The sequence below is a fragment of the Astyanax mexicanus genome, chromosome 13 (genome assembly GCF_023375975.1).
Source record: "Astyanax mexicanus isolate ESR-SI-001 chromosome 13, AstMex3_surface, whole genome shotgun sequence".
Taxonomy (NCBI): domain Eukaryota; kingdom Metazoa; phylum Chordata; class Actinopteri; order Characiformes; family Acestrorhamphidae; genus Astyanax; species Astyanax mexicanus.
Window position 1 is genome coordinate 36,741,240 of NC_064420.1, and position 21,392 is coordinate 36,762,631.

Here is a 21,392-nt window from a genome sequence, read left to right on the forward strand (position 1 = left end):
CAAAGGCTTATTAATGAGATGATTTGTTGGATTAGGTTTGTTGGAAGCATGGAAAGAACTAACATCCAGAATCAGGACTGACTGTCATATCAGAAAGACTGTCATATCTCATAGTATATTTACCTACTCCTCTAATCAATGCTTAGTAAATATTGCTACTTGCTTTGAAATATTTCAAAATGCATTATTTAGAGCACCTGTCACTGCCATTCACTACAGGGCACATTCTATCTAACAGAAAACATTATATAAGAACATTTAGCAACTTTTGAAAAAAGTTCCAGGAAGGTTAGTCTTTAACATTACAGAAGTAATGCTTCAGGAACATTTTGAAATAGTGTGACATAATAATGGTTTTCATCACAAAGTTATTAAAATGTTTTTTCACGTAACATTCCCAGCTAGATGTATATTATGGAAACATTATGGAAACATTACAAGTAACATTCCCAAAACTACATGTGACATTGCAGCAATGTTACCAATTTGTTTAAAACTGTCAAACAAAAACTTTCTAAGAACATTCAGAAAACTTAATAGATTAAATGTTCTAAATATTACACTATTTGTAATATTCAAAAAAATGTTTTACTAGCAAAAATTGTTAGCTGGAATTGCATTGACTGTTTTTCATTTCCTGATTTTATCCCAAACTAAAGGCCATCTGTCTGACAGGTGTGTAAATTTAAGTAATTTACATTCTGTCCAGTAGGTCAGGAGTGAAAGTGCATATTTCACAATGGTGCAGAAGGAGCGCATTGAACACTGTATCGACTTCTGATCATTTACCATGGAGAACACCATCTTCAAAGCTGTGCGTAGAGTACTGTATTTATAAGAAGAACGTTCAGACTAGGCAAAAGCAGGTTGCAATATTTTAAGTAGCTGTTGCTTTCTTTATAGAAAAATTGCTCCATGTGGTGGACTTAAAAAGTGACCATATGGTTGGTGTCTTTGTTTATATTTTTAGCTTTTGTTAAGTATGTTAATTATTAAAAAATCTTAAAAATCTAAATTCTTATTATCTCGGTCATGCTACCTTGCCATCAGCAACCATAGTCAGACAGAGACACAATTAGCCATGCACTGGGTGGGTAGAAGGTGCCTTCCTTATCTCATCACTTCCATTGTAATGATGGATGGCACATGCATCTTATAGCTGATAAATCTGAGCTGGGGATCTGGCACTTGCCTCTAAGCATGCTGGCTAGGTAGTGATGCTGCAGTGGCTGCAGTAAAAAAAGATGCAATCATCATATTTTCACATTCAGACAAATTGCATTAGTAGTGGCAGATTCTTTAAAAAATGCAAATTAAATACAACAATGATTTAAATACAATGATTTTTATTTAAAATATGCAACATCCAATTAAACAGCACTAATTACACTTTCTGTAAAGTGTGTTTTTAAGCACTGATGAAATTCATAAAATAAAGATTATTTATCAGAAAAACAATATATATAAATATATAAGAATATATATATATTGTCATATTGCCCAGCTCTAGGTTGAGGTATGTGGTCAAATGGGTTGTGGACAGCATAAAAGTAGTCACGGATCGTTTAGGTGTGGACAGAATTTCATCATCCTGCAGCTCTCTAGTCTGAAGGACAAGCTTTAGCCAGCGTTGCCAATCATTAAATGTGGAGCATCTGCTGCAGTGACAGTAGCAGCAGCCTAATGTCTGTTTTTACCTCTTCATCAAAAATATTGTGCTTTGGCTGTCATTGAGAGGAAACATGTAAAGGAAATGAAACATGGAGATATTACCATTTATGGTTATATGCTGCCTGAATTTTTTTTAAGGTGAAAAGCATCTGAATATTTGAGGTTTATGTGTAAGAATGAGGCCTTTAGGCTCTTAAAGACCATTTAGGAAGGAGCTGGCTTTAAAATGAGATTGCTGTTTTTTCTTCCAACATTATACCCTCCTAGTAGTTCTGCAGAATGAACTGTGTAGTACAGCCCTATATATGAAGCAGTAAACGTGTCTGCAGGGTATAACAAAATGAAATTTAAAGTAGTAACATAACTATTCTTTTATGTCTGAATTGCTCAGGAAGAAATGTCAAAATCTCTAGGAGCATAATTACAGGACAAAATGAGTAATGTTTTCAAAGAGAAAAGAAAGAGAGAGGGGGAGGTGGGAGAGATAAAAAAAAGATGAGAAAAAGTGAGCATGCTAAGATATATTCATCGTTCCTCTCAGCTAATTGCCCATATCCATTACCCAGATACTGTACACTGTGAAAATAACACAGCTGCAGTGGAAAACGAGGCAATCCATGGAATATAAAAAAAAATACTAAACCTACAAGCTTATGTGGGATGCATATCAATGCTGTCATTACAAAGCCTCACAAGAAAATATTTTGTGTATAAAAAATATAAAAAATAGACAAAAAAATCAGTTTTAAAAAATACATGTGTTTTCTCTTTCTATGCAGTTTATTTGTTTTAAACCAGTCATTATAAATGTGTTTATTTTGTAAACAAAAAGCGTTAAACATAAACTTTATATACCGGTACTTTAGATTGTTCAAAGTACCAAATTTAGCTCTGAGGATACTCTTGGTATTTTAATCTCAGTGTCTTAATGAGGTAGAGTCACATGGAATAGTTTCCTCAGCGTCTTGAAGGAGTTCCTGGAGGTGCGGAAAAATAGTTGCTGCTTTTCCTTCACATTGTGAAGCTCTTTTTTTTTGTTTCTACATAATTCTGTAACTGTTTCTTAATTGCTTTCATGTCTTTAATATAGTCTACAATGTAGAAAAACAAATAAAAATGGAAAAAAGGAACATTAAATGAGAAGGTGTTTCCAAACTTTTAACTGGTACTGTACAAGGTGTTGTTACAGCATCAACAATATATACGTTATTAGGAGAACAAACTATGCATAAATCAACAGGTTGGCTGAATATGGCCCTGTGCTTCCAGAACAGTAGATGAAAATGAAACAGAATAACTGAGAAATCAGTCCTAACAATGAGCTGCACCGGGAAAGCATTAACAGAAATTGATTGCATTTTATTATAATTGCATTTTGGAGTGGTTCCCAGGCAAAGTAATCACAGCTGGCAAAAGAGCTGTAGCTGGATGGATTGGATGGTGTTGGAAAGTGACAGCTTCAATGAGGACGAAAGAGACACAACATGTCTGCAGCTGAGTGATAGCTTCCAGGCAAAGCCCTGTCTAGCAAGCAAAAGCCTACCATTGCTGTACAATTTATTAAGGTGACAGATAAAAGAGTGCCAAAGCCAGCTGGCAGCTACCGCTGGGCCTAAAGACATCCGAGCATGATGTGTCGTCTTCAATTTTTAGAGTTCCATGTCTCCTGGCCAATTGTTCTCATTCTGGATCCTTCCTCCTTTTCTCTGTCTCATTTTTCTCCCTCTCTTTCATTTTAATTTCCTCCTGCTTTGTCATGATTGTGCAATTAAGGAGTGAATAAGATTTTGTAATCTATCTGATAAATAGAAGAGTAGCAATATTGAATTGCTCCCCTGAATATTTAATAGATATTAGTGTGTCAACAATGATTCATGACCCCATTTTTAGATTTTACTCATTCTGCAGTAGCATAAGACTTGGGGCGTGTATTTATTTATAAACTGTAGCAATATAGTAAAGAGTTTACAGTGTAGTGGCCAGAAGTGTGAAAATGATTCATTATTAATTTACTGTTATTATCCTAATCTTGAATTTTAAGCTAATAAGTACATGCAGTAACCAAACACAGATAACTATTGGTTGATTATTATTGATTATTGTAAAAAATATTCATTAATAATTGATTTTTGATTATTTACTGATTATGTCCTGGTATTAAAATTACAGCTAAAATATTAATACTGTATAAAACACAGGAAGGACAGGGGCTTGATTATTGTTGGTGTTTGAATTGGAGCATTAACTAAATAACCTTTGTATCAGATTGGAGACATAAGAAAGCAATATGACAATTGGACCCTGGATCCAAAATGTGGTCCGACCTAAAGAGTCTCTATCTGAGTCAACCAAACCATGGCTCGGTCTGTCTGCATTGTGAAAACACTATATTTATGGTTTGGATTGTCAGACCAATCACAGGATCTTGAGTCAGGTTATCGTTCCCATTAAACAATAGAAGAAGAAATATAACTGGTGTGAGTCAGGTACTATATACATAACAGTTAACAGTTAAGGGGGAGGAGATGGGGTTGTGAAGATCTGTCAGCATAGCAACATAGCTAGTATTTATAGAATGCTAGAATGGGAGAAGGGGCTTCAGGCATGTTCCTTCTCCCAAAACTTTCTTATTTCATAACAACATTACAAGGAAATGAAGAGGAATCTGTTAAACTAATTTTTCTGCGTGATGCATGAGCGTAATTCAAGGGTGTCGGCATTTGTTTGGCTTGCTAAATTCAACACCTGTAAAGAAAACTTGTAGAAAAGACAAAATTTTACAAACCAATTAAAGTCAAGTATAGGGAGATGCAGCACACATAGGCAGGCAATGACGATATGAAAGTACAAAAGTTATTTAGTGTTCTAACTAAACTGCAATGTGAAATCAAACACCTAACCAAATGTGTATAATATATGAAACACATACTTTAAGGTGTTTAATACTCTAAAGAATTAATACATGACGATATCAGAATCAAATTGACATTAGCAAACATTTAGTTATTTACAGATAGCCTTTATATTTGACTGTTATTTCAAACTTGTTTTTGATAAACTTTTATATATAAGAATGGGTCCATATTTCTCATATTGATACACTTCTAGTTAATAGTGATTTTATTGATTTTACACTAACATGAGATGGAGAAAAAACAATTATTGATTGATATAAGTATCAGTTATTAAGGCAGTAAATTACCTTTCGTCAATTACTTTTCACTCTATAAACTGTTGCACACCAGGAAAATTCTGTATTTATGTCTATCTGTTTTTCAGCTTGATTGAGAACAAAAGTCTATATTTCTAGGCTGTCTTGTGTCGCTGGAAACCTTGCTGATGTTTAACATGGTCGTCTTTAACTCCCCAGAGTAAAGCTCAACAGACTGTCTCAGTCTAACGAAGGTGTTAGGAAGAGTGTGGGGATTTGCTGGAAGCAACTTTAAGTATGGCAGACAGTCTGAATATGCTAACATGGATTTTGCTGGAGAGATTAGAGAGAGTGAAACGAAGAGGTGGCACTTTGGGGTGCCGAGATGAGAAATTGGAGACAGGGAGCTTTTTTATGCAGAACCCTCAGCAAATGCTAACATTTGATTATATTATTTACATTTCAGAGAAGCCATGTATTCTTTTTAAATCTAAAATGTTTAATCTTTCTGTTATGTTTTAAAAGTGTCTATGCCCATATTTATACAGTGAGTCTGACAAATAATTTATCTTAGAAGATAATTTATGAGAATCAAGTAAATATTAAGTCTTTAATTTATGCCAACTCTAAAACTGAATCTCTGGACTGTGCTATTAACGCACACCATTAATCACTTCAAGCCAAGCTTGAACTTTGGCAACATGCCTGCAGGGATGTTCCTCTATGAGCTTTTGAGGCTTACACAGTGGCATGCACATGTTGAGCACTAGTCAGAATAGCTGTTGCTGGGAATAGTTAAGTGAGTAAAATTTGTGATGGGCCAAGCTACTTTTTTTTTGTTCCAATTCAATTCCAATATACTACTGCTCATACCAAAACAAGAGCATTTTTTTCTTATTTAACATTCTTATTTTTTATTATCAGCATTATTGTCTGTGTTGTGCCCAAAGGTAGTACTTGCTCTTTATGAAAAACAGTAGGTCAGTCTGAGTTGCATATACATGCTGCACATGAACCTGTTCTTTTACCCCATTGACTGCATAGACAGAAAAATCAGGAAAAGCCCCCAGACTGACCTTAACCCGTTAAATAGGATTCCTCGCCCACCTTGGCTTGAAACGGATCACTGCAGATCCCTGGAGGAAGCCTCACAGTGCTTTTAGCCTGTTAGACAATCAGGTGATACGTTTGCATGTCATGAATATTCATAGATAAGAGCCGAAATCCCGTCGCTTTCCCCGTTCACTCCTCCACCAAACGAAAACAGTCTGAAACAGGAGCACTATGTAACAGAAAAAACATCTCAGAAGGCATCCATTCATAATAGAGACCTTCTCAATATTAATAGTAAAAAAAACTCACATCATGTTGCTGAAATAGATGCATGTATTATTAGAAAAGCAAAAAATATACACGAATACACTCAATTTGAATGCAGTCCAGAGCAATTTATTTATAACAGATTATACCTGGGATGTAAATGCAGGCTGTGAAATCCACTGTTTTCCACTAAAGACAGTACCTGGTCAGTCAATGTAACATTTATCAGTTCAGTTTTCAGACTATTTGCTGCTAAATTTGAAAATTGGGTGTAAAACTGAATTACTTTATTTCGTCCATTTGGCATAGTGCAAAAGAAATGGGTTTTAATCCAATTTTGCAATTTTCTAGTTTTTCCATTCCAGCCTTTTGCAAATAGAATTTCAAGTGAAACATCTCCTATTTTTTCCATTTTTGTATCTGGCAACATAAATCTGTTGGCATAACCCAACTTTCTTTTGTTACAAGATGCAAAAATCGAAAAACAAATCTGAAAATAAAGCAAATATAACATTTAATTTTTTTCTGAATTTCTGATTGTGAGGGGCAGAGATGAAAAACTAAAAATTGTAAAAATTGATGAAAACTTGTTTATTCTACATATTAATATAAAACCTTATTTCATTTTATCCATTTGGCAAAGTGGATACAAAATTGGCTTTCTTCAGTTTTATTCATTTATTTATTTCTGACACTCAAAAAAAAAATTCTCTTGTAACAAACGTAAATTGGAATATACCATCAGATTCTTGTTACAAAGTGCAGAAATGAAAAACTAAAAAAAATGGGAAAATGGATGAAAAACAATTTATTAACTATATCAAATGGAACAAAATGCAATAATGAAGCCAATTTTCTATTTTCTAATTTTTCACCAAATCGGAAAAATCTGAAAATTGAAGTAATAAACATTACACTGACCATGGTCATCGAGTATAATATAAAGTGAGCTTCTTCTCTGTAGTCCTGTAATCCATTTATCATTTGGGTCATCAGCTTAAGTTTTTTTTTGAAAGTATGGGCGAGTGGTGCCCCCACGTGAAATCTCTACAGGTGTTTAATTAGGTTAATCATGTGACACCTGTATCTCCACCCCTCTCCTACTCAGCGCGCTGGATTTTCTCACACTCTTCAACTGTGGCGTCTTTCGGTTTAGCACACTTAAATATTTCCAAACAAGCGACATTTCACTCAAAACAACCGCTAATTTCACTAACTAGCTCTAACTAGTTCTTACAGGCTGAAGTTACTCGAGCTTTCTTAGCATTCACCTGTGAAACCTGGACAGGTGCTGATTAAACTGGCTAAATTGTACAATACAGCGAACTCCCAGCCCTCTACACGCCGGCTCCACTCACACTCACTGGATAGAAACTCACAGGAGTCTTGCTTTTCAGCGTTTTGTACAAAAATATCTCCCAAAAACAACGTTTTTTATGGAAAGCAGGAGCCAGTTATTTTGCTCATTGAGTCTATAGCTGCTTCAGATTGTAATCTGTGGAACTGGAATCTGGTTCCGGGATGTCTTTCCTTTACAGCGGGTTTATGGTCCAATGCAATCTGTGTACTGGAATATGGAACGGTAAGTGAATCGGCCTTGTTCGCCCATATCCGATATATTATTTATGTTAAATATCGGACCCGATAGCGATATTGGATCGACTTGAAATATGACTTTCTAAAAGTTTTAAAGTTATATATTTAACATTTGTTTATTAATTTATGTATGTATGAAAGGATTATTACTTTTTAATATCCATCTTTAACCCAAAAGAACCCATGGGAACATATGTGTCACAGACCCTTTTAAAGAATTGTAAAGTTTGTTACAGAACTGTGTCCTTTACTAACTCGTGAAGTCCCAAGGTGACATGCAAACCGTCCTTATAGCATCACTGGCCATTGTGTGAATCTATGTTCGTTCATCTCACTTTATTTATAAAATGTATTTGTTGAGTGTTGAGTGTTGAGTTAGTCCCTGAGATAAAAGTAGCTCATTTTAATAGTGTACTTTACTTTTACTGATCTGATCCAACCAGTTTAACAATTTAAAAGCTTTAAATATTTTTTTTACATTCCGTTGAACTATTTCTGACCTGATTTTTAGAACAAACTGTTAAAATGCAAGTTATGAAATTGTTGTTACTTATGTTCCATTAAGATTTTAGCCTTAAAATATGAAGTTATGCTCCCACAATAAGAAAAAATGAGCTGCTCTTTGAAACAAGTGGGATAAGATCTTTGGGGCAAGTCTGTTTAGAAAAAAACTCTAGTGCAGTCTCTTTGAAGTATGTACACAATACACAGTAAATGCGTCTAAACAACCAACACATGATGTGGTCTCACAAAGTGGTTGTGTTATAGGCACATTTGAGCTGCCCATGTTTTTCTCTGCTTGAACTTCTTCCTGCTGCTTTAGTTTAGGGGCTATGTTCCAAACCGCATGCCACATACCATATTTTGAAATTATTAGCCGTCTTTAGAATTGTCATTCTGTGACAATATCTGTTGATTATGGTTTAATACTGATATCAATAAGATTTGATTTTGCATTTGCATTGCTAATTTTGGTTTGATTGCAAATATCGCTATATCCATAGGAACACAGCAAACCAAGAGTGCTTGGTCTGGACCAATGGGACTGAATTATGTATAAACACAAATCAGTTAATTTTCTACTCATTTCCACTCACTACAGTATCTGTGCATAGCTCTCTATGCGCATATCTAAAAGCATCCTGCCAATCTGTGTGATAGCTCAGCTCTTGCAGCAGGAGACTGAGACAAAGAGATGAAATTGCTTCTAACAGAGCGAGCTGCACTCTGCTGCAAAAGGAGTAGCATCTGTGGATGTGCGCGAGTGTAGTGTTGCTGGAGTTTCTGATAAGGAGTGAAGAAGATAAGCAGCACTCTGATGCCACTCTCCTGGATAGCCTTTGAGACACTGCAGGCACAAGACTGATAGCAAAGCTCAGCATAATTTGACAAGCTCATATTGATTATCCAGTAAGATACAGAGAAAATGAAACATTATGACATATGGCATACAGTATATTTGTAATTATGTTTATCGTCTTTATCATTTCTGATAGTTGAGCAATTTTGTTCATGTTGAAGCACTGTGAGGCAGCTCGATAAAGGAAAAGAACAAAATATTAACCATACTGTAGATATGCCTGTCCGTTCTTTTTCTGTAAAGCCTACAAGCTTTACAGTGTATAAATCAATTTCTCAGTTGCTTTTTATGTTGACTTTTTGAGGACATTTTAACGGTCATCATAAGATGTTGTGGACTGTATTTGTTATAAGTATATAGCTTATTAGTTGTCATTTTTAGTGTTCCATCTTAAACGTGGAAGAGTTAGGTAAATATTGAACAAAACACATGCTGTGCTGTGATATTTTTAGCACTTATTGAAATTCTATAATTATTACATTATTGCTTAAAAAAGACTAGTCTTCTGTAATTAAGATTGACCAGTCACAACAACAATTGCAAGTGCCAAGCCAACAATGGCCTTTTTTGACTTTTTTGACTCTCTCTATTAGAGCTTAGATTCTATGAATGAACCCAACCCGACCCGAGGACCGACCGGAATTCAGGTCTGGTCAGGCCGAGATTTAACACCACTTTCCTCGGGCAAGGTCGGGCTTAAAAAAATAGTCTGTGACATAGGCGCCTTTTTAAATGCTATATTTATTTTATAAAAAGCTATGGTGTGATAATCACAAAATAGCAAAGTAACAAATCCAATTGTTTTTTTTTTTAAGTAAAAGTTCCACAAGTTGCACAGAATGTTATAATCTATGTGAGCTCCTCCACATTACGCACTTGAGTAGCTGTTCTTAATAAACATTGTTCTTAAACCATAGGTCTGTGCTTCTTCAGTGTCTCAATGTTAATTAACATCATTCTAACAGATTTTGCTCATTCAGACAGCCTCAAAATGTTTTGAAAAGCTCAGTTTCAACGCTCTGCTTACTAAAAAAATAATTCTGGTTTAAATCTGAATCGGGCTTATAATGACAGTTTATGGGGCGAGTTGAGTCTGGCTTGAGCAGAAGAAAACTTTTAGTAACTAAGCTAGCATAAAATAGTTATTCATCGTGCACTTAAAAGAAGCAACAGTAGCTATCATCGATATTTGCCAGGTTACAGTTGAATGTTCTGTTCCAAATGAGTTGGCAAAAAGATGCCACATTAATGATAGTCTTGAGTAAAGAAATATAATCCTTGGGTATAATAGTGACAAAGTATACCGTATTTTTCGGACTATAAGGCGCACTTAAAAACTTTTAATTTTCACAAAAATTGACAGTGCGTCTTATAATACGGTGCGCCTTTTGTATGGATTTTACTCGTCAGGTTGTAAGGAGCAGTAAACACACACTCCGTGCAGCGTTATAGAGAGTTTCAGTGCTATACAGAGTCCAGAGCCGTGCAGCTCCGAGGCTGAGCAGCAATAGCATTAGCTAGATGCTAACCGCTAAGCTAGCTAGCTTATTCACTGAGATCAGTATTATCTAAATTTTACTCGTCAGGTTGTAAGGAGCAGTAAACACACACTCCGTGCAGCGTTATACAGAGTTTCAGTGCTATACAGAGTCCAGAGCCGTGCAGCTCCGAGGCTGGAGCAGCAAATAGCATTAGCTAGCTTATTCACTGTTCAGAGATCAGTATTATCTAAATTTTACCCGTCAGGTGTAAGGAGCAGTAAACACACACTCCGTGCAGAGCCGTGCCGCTCCGAGGCTGGAGCAGCAATAGCATTAGCTAGATGCTAACCGCTTAGCTAGCTAGCTTTTTCACTGTTCAGAGATCAGTATTTTCTAAATTTAGCACTTTTAATACTGCTGGAGCAGTATTATTAGAGTTAGATGCTAATCGCTAAGCGTTCACCGTTCAGAGGTGAGTTATCGGCCTGTAAGTCTGTGCTGCTTTGCCTGGCTAGCATTAGCTAGATGCTAAGCGCTAACTCTCTCAGAGGTGAGTTTTATCAGCCTGTAATCTGCTTGTTTACCGTGTTAAAACAAGCTACGGGGGACGAATCGCTAGCTAATATCTCACTGTCTTACCAGAACACGCAGGATTACTCAGTGTAACGCTGTCGTTTAAGTTTGGGTTAACTTTACTAGTTTAGGTGACTAGCTAGCGTGCTAGCGGATAGCTATGCTAACGCTGGTGCAGCAAGCCTTAGTGGACATCTGGAAATCTAAGCTTACTGTAAATAAACTGAAGCACGTTACTCACCCAAATAAACAGTTTTCAGGAGAGGAATCTGTGTAGATTAATATCCAGCACTCGTTTGACTTTGAAAGAGCTAGATTTGTATACGTAGACGCTCCACCGGCAAGCGACCACCCCCGGTGGGGGAAGGGAAACATGGCGCCACCCCTGTTCACTTTGATATAGGCACCCTTTCTAGTGTCACTTAACGCGCCTTATAATGCGATGCGCCCTATGTATGGAAAAATAGCAGAAAATAGGCGTTCTTTGATAGTGCGTCTTATAATACGGTGCGCCTTATAGTCCGAAAAATACGGTACTTTAAAAGTTTACCCCCCCCCCCACCCAGTTCCCCCTAACTATAAGTCTGAAAAAGTATCAATAGAATAAAAAATATATATTATATAACTGATATAATAAATTAAAATGTGTTAAATGAGCAAGATTCACTTAGAGAATTTGAATGTCGATTTCAATTCCTATTTTGATTAATTGTCCAGCCCTACTATTGCCCCATCAAACTTGCTCCAAATGATTTTGCAGTGTTCACTTTCTTAGGGAATAATGATGTGCGATTATCGTTATCAAGCTATTTTAATCTCTGTACCTTAATAAGGGAGCACAACAAGCATTGTGTCTACAGTTTTTACCTGGGCTGTTTGAAGAGGACTTGTGCTGTATAGAAATGTGCTCTGAATAAGGAGAAATTATAAAAAATGCTAAAAAGGGATGGTAAAAGGTATTTTATTATACAGATTAAAATAATAATAATATGGATTATAATATTATACAGATTATATGGATTGTTTTAGGTATTGTTATCTACATAGTATCCTGTATGTACACAAGATTAGGCTGAAAGCTGGCTGTTCCTTACAGACTGTACTCACTGTGACCACAGGAGGTCAGTCAGTATGGATTTTGAAAACCCAGCAAGAACCTGATAAAGTATTCAGTGTTTGTGTCTCATTGATCCTCCAGGCATTAATGCAGTACTGGCTCCACACAAGACCAGTATGACATATCTTGCTGAGTTATGCCATTAGACTTGTAATTATCTTAATTATACGGGTAGACTGTTCATTACTGTCATTTGGTAGCCTCATGACCCTGAATATATCTTCGAGTCTCTTGCTGTATTTTACTCTCTCTCTCTTTCTCTCTCTCTCTCTTTCTCTCTCTCTCAATCACACACTCTCACTCTCATCATCTCTCTTTTTTTCAGTTCAAGTGTCTTGCTCTTCCACCCTGTGGTGAATAGTGCTGAGGCTCAGGCAGTATTAATGTCAACTTCATGCTGTCAGGGAAGGTACTGCACAGTAGACAAGACGCATGGTGCAAAATAGATCTCTCTGTTTCTCTCTCTCTCTCTCTCTCTCTCTCTCTCTCTCTCTCTCTCTCTCTCCACAACCCCCCCACAGCCCCCTCCATCTTGAGTGCAGACTCATTAGTGGTAGTGTTAGAGTCCTCTCGGGACAGACTGGCAGGCCTGCTGTGTGACGTGATCTCAGACAGAGAGCATTAAAGAGAGTGATGCATGTAAGTTTTGGAGAAGTACATCAAAAAAGATGGACAACTGTCTGTAAGGAACTGAGCTGTAATGAAAGCATTTTCATTCAAGCACTGGGATCATTTAATCAGAATTTTTCATCATCACATCACCCTTTGTACTATACTTTGACACCTTTCCAAGTTGGTTGTTTTGTATCTGTGTAAACTGAATAATACAGTGTGTTACATAGTCAGCTTGTACAAATCACTGCAGCTGACCTACTACACCTTGCAGTTTTATTGTAACCCAGAGGAGGCCAGTGTTGCCTAAAATTATGCTCACACCAAGGAACCATGTAATTACAATCTGTTCTATTGATTTATTGTAACACTCCAATCACCAAATCACCAAATGATGTATAATAATAATCACTTTTTTCTCTTTTAACTGTTCCAAAGAAGAATGTGATGAGAGATGTGAGAATATTTTTAAGGCTAGGTTTCAGTTTGTCAATTATTTTTTTGTAATTGAATAAAAATGTTAATAGTTTTTATCTAATTAAATCAGGTTTATTTTTCACATAATTTGAAAAGGTGTAAAGATAAGTGAAAACTTAAGTCTCTCTCAATAGAAAACAAATTTATGCAAATAAAAATACAGAATATACACACAACTTACACTATACATGCATTATTGCACAGATTTCAAAATATAAAATATTAATTTAAAAACTATGAAATAATGATGTTTATAGTACTATTTACTTGTAGGCATTTGATAAGGTGTGAATTCAAATGTCGTGTGACAAATTGACAGTGTTGGGCATGTTACTTTGAAAAAATAATAAGTTATAGTTGCTAGTTACTTCTCCAAAAAAGTAACTGAGTTACTCCACTATACAAGTGACTAGTTACCATTAAAAGTAACTATTACTTTTATGTTACTCAATACATTTGAGGTGTATGCAAACATACTATTGGCGCCCCCCTTCCTGAAATTATTTCTAAATGCAGAATATCAGTTATGTAATATAAAAAAACAGCATTGGCAACCCCTGTTCTATAACTTATTCGTTTTATGATTCACCATCTACTTACTTACTTGTTATGCCTCGTTATACTGTAAACACAGGTGCGCCACGACGGAAAAAAAACATGCCTGATTAGTGCTCGTTTTTGATTTTTGATGTGTATTATCAGGGGCGTTGCCTGTAAAAATCTGTATGTAAAAATCCGGGGCACAGCCCAGTTAATTATATTCGTTTATTAGCTGATCAGTTGGATCCGGTGAAAAACATACAATTTTAGGGCACAGACCATGGTTAAGAAACTCATTTAAACTAAGTATAGTAATACATTCTGGCTATCCACAGCATCCGGATTCTAGCTAACTGGTTAGCTAAATACATTTTCGTTAATTATAGCTTACAGTAAGCCGGCATCGATTTGGCTCCCCATCTAGTAAAGGGTCCCTATGCGTAGCATATGCTGCATACCCCCTTTTTGCGCCACTGCAAAACGCACACACACACACTTTGTCTGTATACGCGAAGTAAAAAAAAAAGTTTATTGAGCTGCTAAAGTAACGTGCAGTTACGGGGTGTCGGAAATGGTAACGGCGTTATAGTGACAGTCAGAGTAATTAGTTAGATTACTCGTTACTGAAAAAAGTAACTGTGTTAGTAACGGCGCTTATTTCAACGCCGTTATTCCCATCACTGCAAATTGAGTGGGTTGGGAATGCCTTTGTTATAAACACGCTGAAAGAGCTTTGATAATGCCTTAAACTTAAAACTCAAAATGCATTACCCATGTGCAGCAAGAGAGGGTGCTCTTCATTCTGCAGATTGTGCTCATCTGATATAACAAGGCTGAAAACAGAGAGGTAGCAGACCCCAGTAAACAAAAACACACCAAACTTCTACTTAGCCAGGGTAAAATGCAGCCAAACCATGTGCATTTAAGGAGCATAAATTTATTAAATTAAGTCAAGAATAAAAAAGTCAAGAAATCCAACAGCTTTATATTTAATTTTTGTCCACATAAAGTCTTTACTCTTTAGTTCTTAAAGTTTGTGGAGTTTGCAGTTGGCTAGGTAGTGTTATTGATTGTGTGGGAGGGACAGCAGTCAGTCAGAGATGTGCTGTGGTCAGAGCAGGGCATCCATCAGAGCAAGGGTTTGGACCTTAAGCCTGCCAGCAGTGTGGATATCACAGAGCTGAGGCTCCATTAGGACTGCAATAAATCTTTTTAGTCTGGCAACGTAATCGATGGTTGTGAGAGACACAGACCCAGCACACATGACTCTAAACCACTTGGCAAGTAAGCGCATTGATCCAGCTTAGACAAAGATGATTCATTACTCTAATATTAAAGGGAGGTTTACTATAACAATAGAGATCCAGTTTCTAGTGGTAAACTAGAGTTTGATGGGCTTGCCCGTACACAGTGTACTGTGATGAATATTGAGCTCAGAATCCATGGAGACGTATTGCATGACCACAAACGTGAGAACAAGTGCTTGCTGAGTCACTGAATCGTAATGTAATGGGTGTTTGTGTATGACATGTGGATGAATGGTTAACTCATTTGTCCATTCCATGTTGTGCCTGTGTGTGATGACTGAAGGCTTTCCTTATTCTGCTTCTAAACTAAACATTGATCCACTCTGAAAGTGATTTAAAAATGGACTCGCACAGTACTTCAGCTTTTCTTCATGAGCCAAGAGTTCCTGATGAGAAAATGGGAGACTAATTTAATTGCATTTTGATTGGCGACTCTAAGCGCTGCCTATGAATCCAGACATTTATCGCAAGTGTTGAACATTGGCTAAAGCAGAGATTTAGAGATGGCTGCAGAATGTAACATTTTTACAGATTTAAATGCTGCACCATAGATTTGGACTAGTAAGATCCACTTTTTTAAAAACACTTTCCAGGGAAGCATACAAAAAGAAATACTACTTCCTGTCATCAGGGTTCTTGTATACTGGCAGATCAACTTCAGTTTTTTTACACTCTGGTAGATGAAATAATGGCAGCCTTTCATTGATCGATAAGAAAAAAGTAAAAAACTACACAACCTGAGGGTAGGATTAGTGCGGGTAGGGTCAAATTATCATATTGTGTACATTTTTATCAAGCATATTAAGGAGATCAGTACTTAAAAGAACACAGACCGAATTGTACATTTTGTTACAGAGAGTGTACTATGCATAAAAAGCATTTGAATAGCAGAATCTTGCACTGCATTTTGTCTAAATGTTAAAATGATACATACTGTTGTAATGTGTATTGTGATGTAATATTTTACCATATTAGCCAGCTCTATTAGTGCATGATTACGTAGACTTTGAGTTTTGGCTTTTATGCTGACGATATTAATATCAAAATTGTATTGTATTGACTGAAATTAAGGAAGTAAAAAAAAAAAACCTTTGTTTTAGTCAAGAATTTGTGTACTGTGACATCCATTTATGTTGTTTTTGTAGCATATCATTTAAAATGACCATTTTCTGGTGTGCTTTACACCTTAATGTATTGACCTTCCATGTGGCTTTGTACATGGTTGCATAAAACACCTTTTGTTATTTTTTATTTTAAGTATAAACCTTAAGGAAATAACCAAAACAACAAATTCAGAGCCAGTGTTGCTAATTTAGCGATTTTGTCACTAGATTTAGCAACTTTTTAGATGCCTCTAACAATTCAATTTTAAGAACAGCTTTCTAAAGGGAAAAAATTCCAAACATGGACTTACAAGGGTCCCTGACCAGGAAGAAGCATGTACGAGTATTTGAATGAATGGCCTCAATGATCTTTCTGCTTCCAGTTTCTTTAAAACATGCAGTTTAAAATTGCAGTGTAAAATGAATGATTTTGAGTATGTATTGGTGAACACCCCGTGGGCTGTTTTTATATTTTTTTTAAGTGCTCTGGTGCTCCTGTTTCTGGCTGTTTTAGTTCGGTGGAGTGGACGGGAACGAATGACAGGATTTCGGCTCATACTCATGAATATTTATGACATGCAAACGTCTCACTTCTAAATTAACTAACAACACTAGGATGCTCTCTCTACAGTTTTGCAGTGGGTAGCCTCAAAACAGAGGTGGGCGAGGCTGTGAATCCTAATTTACAGGTTGCCGTCAGTTTGGAGGCGTTTCCTGATTCACTTGTTTTTCTGCCCATTTTCTTTTACAGGCTGAAGCAGGCATTAGTGGTAACAGTTTCATGTGCAGTATTTTTATATGAAACTCGTAGTGACCTATTGCCAAAGATCAAGCGAAATAACACCTTTAATACACTGAATGAACTTTTGCAGTGCTCTGAAAAGCTTGGCTAACCACATAGCAGTTGCTATGAAATGTATTTTTAGGTGGAGCTGGATAGGCTAACTTTGTGTGTGGCAGGAAAGAAATGTGTGAAGTTTAGAGAGTTTGTGTGTGTGTGTGAGAACAACCTTGTCATTCTTGCCTTTGCAGTGATGTCTGGCCCCTTTAATTAGACCCCTATGAATGGCCGCAGTGTTTATAGGCCACAGGCACTCTCTTGGATGCAGTGCTGCAGAATATGAAACAACTCTGTGCGCATTAACATAAGTCCTAATTGACGACCATAAACCTAAAACTGCCCTTCGAGAAACTACGTACACTCAATCCAGCATGAGTCACCATATGATCCGGGCCAGTTTTCTGCTCAGTGATGCGATGGATGCAGAGGCTTTGCTTTAAAGTGGCTGCAGTTTTCTACTGCAGGGTGATGAAAACAGAACACTCAGTGCAGATAAGATCCAACATATTTCATCCATATTTTCTGCACAATTACCCTTTGAATATTACCTCTCTCCACATATTTGAATTTCTGCTGCCATTCTAAATTTAGTCTAACTTACCCCTGCTCTCTTCAATCAAGCTTCTTTCATATGCTCTGCCTGGCCTCAGACAAGGTGTTCATCATGATACAGTGTAAATATTTTCATGTAATTAACCCTTCTCTCCAAAGGGCAGCGGAAAGAGCCAAGCGGTGGCTTTCCGCGCTCCTGGATTAAAAACCCATAAACAGCTGCTTCACTGCCTGCATTCACACTTTATTTGAATGAACGGCTTTAATAAACAGCTAAACACTTTGGTGGGTGTTTATTACAACAGCCGGGTTTGAGCTGTGAGTATAAATGATGGGTTTTAAATGTGTTTCTGCACCAGCTGCCCCCTGTTAGTCTTCGTGACTGGCCTTTGAAAACACAATTTGCAGAGATGCCATGCAGGACACCAGTGTTTACTTGATCGTAGATGGGACCTGATCCATATGTTTGTCTAAGGTTTATAAAGATAGATAAATGGATAGAAAGCACCTTATTTATCTTTCAAACAGTAATGATTCTCTCCGGAGAATTTGTGGTCTCCTCAAGCTTTGAACTGATGAATAGTAGCAAACTAAGCCATAACAAAGCTCTGCAAACAGAACCTATCGTTTGATCAGTGCCTGGTCCTCACAGTTTAAAGCCTGCTGGTAATTTATTGCTTAAAAGCAAATTTCCTGCGACTAAAAGAAGATACCCAGGTCCCTAAGTCAATGTGCATCGCCTCACAGCAACACCTGCAGTTTGCAATAGCAACTCACGCAGCATCAAAGCTTTCGTTTTTTTTTTTTGTGTGTGCTCACATCCAATTTTATTGGAGAGGCAAGTCAGCTACTTTAAATCAGAGTTGAAGGTCTTTCATTTGTGCCAGCTGTCATTAGCTGTATGTTACCTTTAGGGCACTTTTAGCATCAAAGGAAACATGTCTGCAAAACGCTGGATATTCTTTCTCCCAGAAATGACATTTTGAGCTCAGATGATTTAGTTCATGACTCAGCTGTTTTTGTGTGTGTGCGTGTGTGTGTGTGTTTGTGTGTGTGGTCTCAGCCTTTGTTTGGGTGGAGGTGGTGGAGTGTCAGGAGTGTGTGTGCAGTGGGTTGAGCCTGATAAGGCAGAAAGGAAGGCCTATCACTGAAGGATCGGAGCTCTAGCAACCTTGTGGAAGTCTGTCTGCTCACTCAGACTGCATATCTCCCACTGATAAAAGGACAAAAGGCCAGCCAGTGAGTGGCAGGAAGGAAAGCTTGTCTTGGCATTTTTAATTGGCCGGGTAAAGGTGGGCAGTATGCCTGTATATTGTGATGAATCACGTCATAAAACACTTTTCTGAGTATAATTCTAAATATAAACATGTGTCTTTTTTAAAAGGGTAACATATGTTTCTAATTTCACTTATGTTTGTAATCAGTGATGATCAGAAGGTATGGGTTCTCCTTTTAGGTGTTTGTATTCTCAGGGTCTCTTCTGTAAAGATTTCTTCTTGCCACTGATTTGCACTGTATTAACCTACCAGATTTGCTCTAAATGTGGTACGTTTAGTTATACTAGAACACTGGACATTTTAGTCATTAACACACTTAGGTCATAGGACTAAGGATGCACAAAAAAGCCCAATTGCAATCATCAGTTCAATACTAAAACCGTCAATAGTTGTGACTGATCATTTTGTCTTATTTTTAGCTTGAACTGACGGATGTGTGTAATCAGCAGTGCTGAGATTTACAATTCTTCTAGACCACAAATTGCTCTGTGCTAGTCACTCTGCGTTTCCCTGTAATTGTGACTGATGGAAGAAATGTTCCTTTGTAAATTCGGTCAGAAATAAATTAAAATAAAATAAAATTTCTTGTTTTTAGTATTTCATTTTCTTTTAATTAACATTTTTGTAGCTTTATCAAATAAAATAGCAAGCTAAACAAACTGTAAAAAAACTCACGATAAATAAGATTATATTTATACATTTTTAACAGATTACATTGAATGTCATAGAATGTGTTTATTAAATAAAACCTAATACATAGAGGTGTAAAAGGAAAAATTAAATGTAGGGAAGAAAATGAGAAAAGGAGCATTCTGTAGTAATCTAGGGAAGATCTCTATATATTCATGTACCTATCCAGTCTAAATTCTGAAATTGTTCCCATAGGTAACTGGTTCTGAAATGTGTAAAGTGTGCCCACAAACCACAGTTCACACCAAAGGAGGAAAGGAGATGGTCTCAGTCCTGATTGGCTGAACCATGATCCTGTTTGTTTACTTTGTAGAAACACTTTTTTTTGGATCATTCAAAGTTTCAGATTCTTACAGGAGGTTGAGGCAGGCTATCAACAAACATTAAACAATAGAAGATGAAAAAGTCCTAGTGTTGTGCTGAAATCTGACTCCTCTTTTTGTGCCTGTGATTCCTGTTTTTGCTTTAACTCTAGATTAACCCTTAAATTAACAAAAATAAAAGGAATCTGAGGGTAATCTGTTACTCATTCTCCTGATTGATGTATAAGCACTTAAAGGAAGCAGAATTCATCACTGGAAAAATAATTCACCTAATTGTTCAATGCACATTCTTCTACAAACTGATCAATGGCAACTACAGGGACATACTTGCTAAACTGCATGTGTCTTGAAGCTTGGTTCGGACATAGGTTTAAAAACACTTTAATTAAGACCAGTTGTTGAAGGTCTTGCAGTAATATTTTTACCATTAATAACCTTTACGTAAGGTTATTGGCCTGCTGCTTTGTTAGAAACGCATGCAGACAGACAGACAGATATGGAGAGCGGGATAAAGAGAAGCTGCCTTACCTTTGCTGTTAGTAATTTCAGAGAAATGTCATGTTATAACTGAACACCACATATTCTGTAGATTCACTTCACTCCACATGGATTTTCCCTTTTTATTCTCTAGCTAAAATAAAAGCCACTACAACCTTGTGTAGAATCGCTTCCCCTTTCCTGTGTCCCTGGCTGATTTATCGTAAGTGCTTAGCAATAAAGGAGAGTAACCGCCTCTAGTGGTCGCGCGACAGTCCTCTGTGATTTGTGAAGTTTGGTTTACAGAGTAGTGAGTGTATGAAGTGAATCAGTACTTTCTCACTAGAACTGGCCCTCTTGTTGGTTTGGCCTGGAGCTTTTTTAGCACTGAGTGAATGTGAAACCACCTTTCCCTGCAATTTATCTTTTACGCCTTTACTTCTCAGATTACACTTTCCTGGGTCAACCTCTACAGGGGAACTCTGTAGACTCCTGCCTCAAAACAGTGCTCTTATTATTGCACCAATCATCTGTGATGTGGATAAGAAACTAGTTTAGATAAAGCAAGAAAGCTAGGTCATAATCATTAAAAACAACAACAATGGTTTAACTTGGGAAGAGTTCAGATATCAACATTTTGTGGAATAGCCCTGACTTTTAATTACTGCTTTTATGCTTTTTTGCATGCTCTCAACCAGTCTTTTACACTGCTTTTGGTGCAAAAATTCACAAAGTTCAGCTTTGTTTGAAGGCTTGTGGCCATCCATCTTCCTCTTGATTACAATCCAGAGGTTTGGATTTGGATTTAAACTTGGAGGCATGTTGTCAGTAGTTTGTAGAATAAAACAACAATATTCATTTTGCTTAAACATACATACTAATAGTAAAATATATGTTTAAGGCAGGTTCCCAAGGACACAGGGT

The 21,392-nt window shown here is 36.8% G+C and overlaps 1 protein-coding gene across 3 annotated transcripts in view; it reads left to right on the forward strand.

The window, feature by feature from the left end:
• Window positions 1-21,392, forward strand: part of rap1gapa (RAP1 GTPase activating protein a) — a 139,474-nt gene that overhangs the window by 12,665 nt on the left and 105,417 nt on the right. The window contains exon 1 of one of the 3 annotated variants that reach the window (XM_022677467.2): window positions 7,305-7,724. The exons of the other annotated variants lie outside the window; for them this stretch is intronic. Within the exon in view, the coding sequence (XP_022533188.2) occupies window positions 7,696-7,724 (29 nt within the window). The 5' untranslated portion in view covers window positions 7,305-7,695. Of the gene's footprint in view, window positions 1-7,304; window positions 7,725-21,392 lie in introns of those variants that run through there. 3 annotated transcript variants of the gene reach the window in all.